The 7823-nt window shown below is 29.7% G+C and overlaps 1 protein-coding gene across 1 annotated transcript; it reads right to left on the bottom strand.

The window, feature by feature from the left end:
- Positions 1 to 1259: 1259 nt before the first annotated feature.
- Positions 1260 to 6792, bottom strand: LOC129288802 (putative UPF0481 protein At3g02645). Its single transcript, XM_054925547.1, has 2 exons — positions 6384 to 6792; positions 1260 to 2793 (listed from the first exon to the last, which is right to left on the bottom strand). Exons 1-2 carry the CDS (start codon positions 6737 to 6739, stop codon positions 1440 to 1442), a joined length of 1710 nt encoding a protein of 569 aa, XP_054781522.1. The 5' UTR covers positions 6740 to 6792; the 3' UTR covers positions 1260 to 1439.
- Positions 6793 to 7823: the final 1031 nt, after the last annotated feature.

Raw genomic sequence — 7823 nt, 5'->3', positions numbered from 1 at the left:
TACCCACATAGTTTATATGTAGAACACTAACTATTATATAGATTAAATTAGCTTCAACATAGTTTGCCACGGTGAATGTATTATTGGCCTTGGCAAATGACTCATAATTTTGCGAAAAAATATTTTTACCCTTTTTTTGCAATATTTTTCAAACGATTGGTATTTCATGCTTTCATATACTCTATAACTTGATTTAATTTTATTTTGAATAATTTTTATTTAGTTAATGATGAAAAATTGAGATTCTATTTGAAAAAAGTTTAAGTATCAAAAGATTTTACAGATGATGGATGCAAAAGTTGACAACTTCATTGATAGATTTCAAACCCAAATTAATTGGTTAATTTAAATCTTAAACTTCTTTTAAAATGGGATTACAAGTTTTTACAATTAAATAAATAAATATTATTCAAAATAAGACTAAATCAGAGTTGTAGATTACATGAAAGCATGAGATACCAATCGTTTGAAAAATATTGCAAAAAAAAGGCAAAAATGGTTATTTCACAAAGTTATAAGTCATTCATTACGACCAACGATGCATTCATTGCGGCAGACCAAGCTGATACTAATTTGGTCTACATAATAGTTATTGTTCATCACATAAATGGTGGAGGTAATTTGCTTTAAATTTTAAAATTCAGTGTTCAGAATGTTACTCACATAATAGTTTAAAGTCTGTGGTGCTCATTAAAAATGACACAATACTAAGAAACTGCTACATTAGCATTTTGAATAGGCCCTACTTAATAAACAGTAACGATATTAATGGTGAGTTAACGGTTGAATTTAATTTGTTATAAATTTAAAAGTTTAAAATTTATTTTGTATATTTTAAGAATTCAGAGTTTAGAGCGCTTTTCGTATAATACTTCAGGTTCTATTTTGCTCACTAACACTAAACTTTATGAAGAATAAAATTTATTCTTTAAATGTAATGCACATGGTTTGCATTTTTTTCCCCAAAAGGTCTAGTAGATGGAGTTATTACTTAAAAAAATTATATATTTATTAGATTTTGATCAAGAAATCTGATATATGATATATCACATACTCCTATAAGATTTTCACTGGTTCGATTAGTCAACAAACCGTGAATATACAAGACCATTCGATATCTTCCAGCACAAGAGTTTCCCTCTGTTTTGCTTGCTGGTTGAGATTTGCTATAGTGGCATGATTTTTAAATTTTATCAAGCCACATAAGATAAAGCAATGTTGATTCATATGAATTTTTTTTTAAAAAAAAACTCAGTAACTGATGGCCATAAGAAAGTCAATTAATTACAAATACATTTCACAATTCATAACAATTCAAAAGTTGAAGAAAAATTAAAAGAAACTTATCCAGGAAGTTTGTGGACAGTCAACATGTTGGCCACTCGAGCTCACACAGATTTCAGAACTCCATCAGAAATGAGAGGTTGAAGAAGAATGAATCAGTGAGAAACAGCCATTTGAAAGTAACGATTACAAGTATAGACCGAGCAAAAAGCTTGCAAGATCATCAAAAGCAAGAGACAAATTGCAGCCAAAAACGTCAAGAACTGCCACGACCCAAAGATATAACTCCTCATGAATTTCCAGGCTTTCACCTTCAATCTTCCATCATAATACTTGTTCACATCTTCAACCACCTTATCCAACGATGGCACTTTCGTCAGCTTTATGGACTTGCTCATCCCATTCCACAAGTCAGCCACTTCTTCATCACTCTTCAAGTGGTTCAGAATCACCCCTCTTTCTCTAAGCACTTTAGCATCCTCATCACCATCCACAATCCCATTCATTAATTCTGTGTATCGTGTCAAAACCAAAGGCCCTGATGCTACTGATGCTTCAAAGGCAACTAAATTTCTCAAGAACACTTCAGTGTTGACGTCTAGGCCAACTTTTGGAAGGTGTAAAGTGCGTGTTTTTGGGTCAAATTTGATGCCTGATACGGATCCGTTAGTGGGTACGAAACGAACCCCAGATTTCATGAGTTCAGTAACAGATGGGATTGTGATTTCCTCTATTAATGGTGGCTTCTCAATGAGACTATTAGAAGCCGAACCATTTTCTGGCTTTTCTTCTTGTGTGAAGTTAAAATAGTATTCAACAGGTTTTTTGATGAGTTTAACTCCAGGTAGGTTTGAGATTATTGTCCATGGCAACTTAACAAACACTTTCAGGGGTCTAGAAAGCAATACCTTCTTGATTAATTTCGCAGGCCCTCTGTTTAGTTTTGAAAGAATCTTCCATACCTCTCTGAGGAATTTCTTCAAATAGCTTGAGTTCGCGTTCGATTCCTCACCATTGTTCCCTCCTTTGGATTCAATAAACTCATCCACCTGAATAACCAGATCAGGCTGTTGATCATTATTAGTTCTGGGAACAATCATGTCGTAAAAGAAATCCAGCAAATGAGCACTCTCTGAGATCTGAACATCTGGATAATCCTGCATCATTTTGAAGGGGGAGAGTTCATTAAACAACCCGATTAGCATGAGAGACAGGAAATGATCTGCATCGTCTAGTGACGAGAACTTGAACTCCAGCATCTTCCTTAAAACGCACAAAGGGATTTGATTCTCCAGCATAACTATGTCCCTTAGAATTGCATTGTGGGCTGACTTCTTCCCTGCATAATCCACCAAGTGAGACATTCTGGAGGAAATTCCAGGTATTTTGTTTCCTTCTTGGATTGCATAAACTTGAAGGAACTCAAGCAAGAATGAGGCGTCAATGATCATCATCCACACCAACGTTTCGCCGTTGAAATCCAAATACTTGTGGTAGCTTGCTCGAATCCTGTTGACGCATGGCGATATGTAAAAAAAGATTAAACGAAAACAACTGCAGCAGTTTGAAACTGCTCTTTTGTTATTATTGTTATTATTTTAAGAATTTGGTGTTTTATAGATGAGAAAAAAAAAATAATGAATATAAATATTTTTTCATTCTTCCATCAATAATTTTAAAATATCTAAAAGATATTTTTATTTTTTATTTTTTATAATAATATTTTTTTTTTATTTTTTAAAATACTTTTTAAAACACGTTGTCGGACAAAAGTTTTTGTTTTTTTTTTATTTTGAAGAATAAAAAAATATTTTTAAAATAAATTATCAAATAGGCCCTAAATTCTCTTGATTCGTCTTTCATTCCAATGTCTCAAGGTACTTCAATTGGAGAAATTTCACAATTATTCTCTTAATCTAAATCTATTTTTTTTATTATCATTTTTTTATGATTTCAAATTCTTTATTTAAAAATTGCAGTCACTATTTTTTTTATTAACAAAGGAAAGTAACAAAAAATACAATTGCAGTCACTTTAAATTACTTGTTTTCTTCACATTTTTATTCTTAATATTTTTATATTTTTTATATCTTTTATTCTAATCTTTAGTTTTTGTCTATGGTGGAATGAAAAATAAAAATAAATTTATCATTTGTCATTTTTAATTTTTATTTTAAATATCAACTCATTTCTTTAGTCATTTAAAATTTTTTAAATTATCCAGATAAAAAATTTTAAATATATAAATTTAAATCTAAAATTTAAATTTACGAATCTAAGCATTACTTAGAAGATATATTTTTTAATATCTTAGACAGAATTTATTATTCTATGCAAGCTGGTCCTGAGAGAATAGAAGTATGTAATTTTTCAAAAGGAGAATTACAATCACCCCCTTCCTAAATAAATTAAATATAAACAAAGACTAACAATAAGTTTTATTTAAAAAAAAAACAAATCATGTTTCACATTTTAATAATAAATCGCTCTACATTGATCCTTGTTCGTAACTAATTTTTTTGGGAGGCTGGTTGTAATTTTCTTTTTTTTAAATAATGTAATCATCAGATGGTTTATTTTTATTTTATATCTTAGCTACTATGAAAAAAAATGCTGCCAATTTTACTTTCCTACTCTCTCTTCAAAATTTAGTGCCAAATCTATTGGACTGAATTGTCTTAGAGGTTTATGGACTTAGCCGCTTCAAATTTATATAATATAATCAGGCCTACTTTGAGTCTGATCAGTTCTTTCGGAGAGACCAAAGTGCTCAATAACATGAGAATGACAATTATAATTAGGTCCTCCAATAATGGTGGAACTAGGACTGGAGCGAGGGGTGGAAGATAATTAAATTTAAAAATAATAATTTTAATTGAAAATAATAATTACATTAAAATTAAAATTGTAATAACATAAGTTGTTTGGTCATATTTTTTTGAAAAAATTATATTAAATAGATTGATATAGGTTTTTATGTAAATATAACCTTTACATATCTTATCTCAATCATTAAAATATTACATATTTAATAAGCTTTTGAATTCAAATATTTTTTTTTAATCCAAGGGTCAAAACGTTAAGAGTAGGAGTGCGAAATTATAAAATTAGAAATTTCATTACATGCCCAACTTATAATTGTCCAAGGGTCATTTTTTTCTGTAAAATCAATTGAAAATAAGAATTCATACTATTACTTGAGTGATTAAATTGCAATGCATTTACTCACTCCGTTAAAAAATGTAAAGTATTTTTGAAGGATTAGATGTTCAAAAATATAAGGTATTTTTAATTTTTTAAAATGTAATTATTGTCTTGTTTTTAAAGTACTTCTATTGAATAAATGATTTTATATTTATTTTAAGATAAAATATCCTATTAAAAAAGGATAAATATAATAATATAGGATTAGTTTGAAAATAAGTAACTATTTTATTGGGGTGAAATTCGGTTAAAAATGATTTATATTTTTTAATGGAGAGATTATGTTTTAATAACTCTGAATTTTTAATTGATATTCCTATTGTAGCTGTTTTAATCAATATTTGCATATTATTTTTTAGAATTTTTTATCAAAACTTAACTATCATTAAATTAATATTTTAAGACTTAATTGTCATTCTTCCTCTCCCCGACCCATTCCAAATCTATTTAGTTTAGTAACTTAGGCACCCTTTATTGGGATAATTACTCATTTACCCTTTTTATAATATACCCTTATTTACTCCAATAATTTTAAGGGGCAATGAAGTTAATTTTATGGACAAATTTAACATTAAACTTGTATCCTAAAACACATTTATTGAAACAGATGGGGAGTAAACTCTTCAGTTTGATCCTCAAAATACTCTCAATTAGTCTCATTGCCTTTTAAACAGATCTCCTAGGCTAATATATATATATATATGCGGTTGCTGCATGCCCATTTGAGTCCCAGAGTTTGAATCTTTTAGAGTTTTGTGGCTTTTCAAAGGAGGGACAGAGAGAAGAGATGGAGTGAAAACCAAAATGAGGGAGAGCCCGCACACATTTTTATACCTTCTCCGCAAACTCCACCACAATTTCACAAATCAAAATCTCACATATATGGAAGCAAATTCTCTAAAACTGAGATCTATGAATTTCTGTAAAGTTTCCCCCTTTTTTTTTCAATATAATTTCCCCGTCTATCCTTTTTCTAAAAAAGAAAATTTCATGAAATTCATATAACTATCAATTTCAAACCATTCAATATATAGAATAGGTCTCTAATAAGCTGAAGAGAACAAAGATCTAGCCGCATGCATCTAATGGTCAGATGATTCCAGACTTCAACAAAAAACAACATTCTCTCCATTTTAAATTATAAGATACTTTAAATAAAATTATACAGATTTGGATCTTCTCATTTTCCTTTCTCTCCTTTTCCTCTCCTCATTTTGTCCTTGTCCTTGATTAACTTGAACGGTTAAGATTTAATGTTTTATAAAACTATTATAATAAAAACAATAAATAAATAAATAAATTTAAACTGTTAAAATCTGATTTCACAACTGTAAACTATAGTTAAAATAAAAGGATGAATTTAACTAAATATCTACTGTTGAATTTTAATCTAAAGGTGAGGATGTGATGAGAAGAAGAAAATGAGAAAATGGATGATGAGATCCAAATCCTTCTCATATCAATAAATTTCATTAAATATATTTTACAACCTTATTTTTTTTTCAAGATAAAAATATAAGCTTTTAAAAATATCATTCATTTAATACTCCATTAAGTGAAAGATTAATATTAAAGAGAGAGAATATATAAAAAGGATAATGTTGACAAAACATCATAATAAAATCTTATTTTGATATATCAAAATGTTGTATACTTTGAAACATCTAATTTTTAAAGAGTGTTTTATAATTTGGTACGAAGTGAGTACCATAATTTGCTCTTAAGTATCATGTTACATGCAGACTAGCTTGTTTTCTGATCTTTTGGGAGATTTTGTGCTTATCTAGAAGGGACAGAACCATTTGATCTGAAGACTGAAGAGACAACCTGAATGGCTGAACCAGATCAATAGATAATGATGTAAAGCATGTCACAAAGTGCATTAATTTACGTACCTGGGCTCCAACTTGGTCATCTGATGTACAAGGTCTTCAAACTTGTGGTGATTCTGCAGATGATGCTTTCGGAATCTTCTTGCAGCAGCAAGCTTGTACCTCTGCATCTCATACAGCTCTGGTCGCCAATAATGGTATGGTCCTATGGCCACTTGTTGAGGCACATACGAATCTGGATCACAAACCATGAGCAGCTTCGGCACGTTGAAGATTGACACTGTGAATTCACCTTCTTCTTCATGTTCTTCCTCTAGGGTTTTTCGAATCTCCATCACCCATCGAAGCTCGTCGAAGTTTAGCCTGAAGCTATTATCTGAAACTGAAACTGAAGATGATCTGAACGAAGAAGACGACATTGTGCGACAACGGCGACGACGAAGAAGAATCTGATGCAAGTTTATGTGACGAGAATAATAATGGAGTATGCTTTTCTTGGTGTAATGTAAGCATCAGTGTTATATATTAAAGGGTGTGATTTATCATATTAAACAATGAGGAATGTTTTTGTCGTGCTTTAAAGATAATACATGTCATTGATAGGTAATAGTACCGTTACATGATAATATAACTTTTAATTCCTAATTTTTTTTATTATTGATTTAGACTTTAAACTTTGACTTAGTACAATTTAATCTTTATAAGTTATTGAGTTAATTAAGAAATTATGGTGCATGAATTGTATTAAGTTAAGAAATTATAAGGATTAAATATTCTAAGTTAAAAAATTATGATAACTTAGATAATATAAGTAAAAATTTGGGGATTGAATTATAGTTAAAAAAAGTTTACAAAACTAAAAATTATATTTTCTCTGCCATAATTAATTTGGATATGTTATTGTCACATGGGTATCATGACAGGTAAATAAATAAATTCTTAAACGTAGTGGGTTTACAATGATAACATTTTTGAAAGATTAAAGACAAGAAATAAGTACAAAATGTTACTGTTCATGTTTTGTTTGGTTATGATTGCAAATATCTTAATAATTACATAAACCCCACCATTTTCAATTATATATAAAGTTTGAATGTTTTCCAGGCTGAGGAACTAGTGGAGCATGCACCATATGTAATTTCATAATGCAAGTTGCTTAATTATGTAAAAATATAATCTGTATTAGTTGATGAAGAAGATAAGCATCACTACTAGATAGGTCTATTTCATGATACAATTTTTTTATTTCAATAGATCTCATGCAATTAATGTAATTGACCCCACTAGGTGGTATGAGACTTACATTGTGTCTTGGAGATTTTTTTCAAGGGAGTAGAATGGGATGTAATGGTTAAAAGGCATAGTCATGATGAGACTGAAGCATGATGAATACTAGCTTCTTCTTCTTGTTGTCGTCGTTGTTGTATGGGTCTTCTCAGATATAATCCTATTCACCATATAGTTTGGCATTAAATGTTGGCACTCCTCTTAACAAAAATTCAA

This window comes from Prosopis cineraria, unplaced genomic scaffold, assembly GCF_029017545.1.
Source record: "Prosopis cineraria cultivar Desert tree isolate PC_DT_omini unplaced genomic scaffold, ASM2901754v1 PC12, whole genome shotgun sequence".
NCBI lineage: Eukaryota > Viridiplantae > Streptophyta > Magnoliopsida > Fabales > Fabaceae > Prosopis > Prosopis cineraria.
This window is presented reverse-complemented; position numbering and strand designations above follow the sequence as displayed.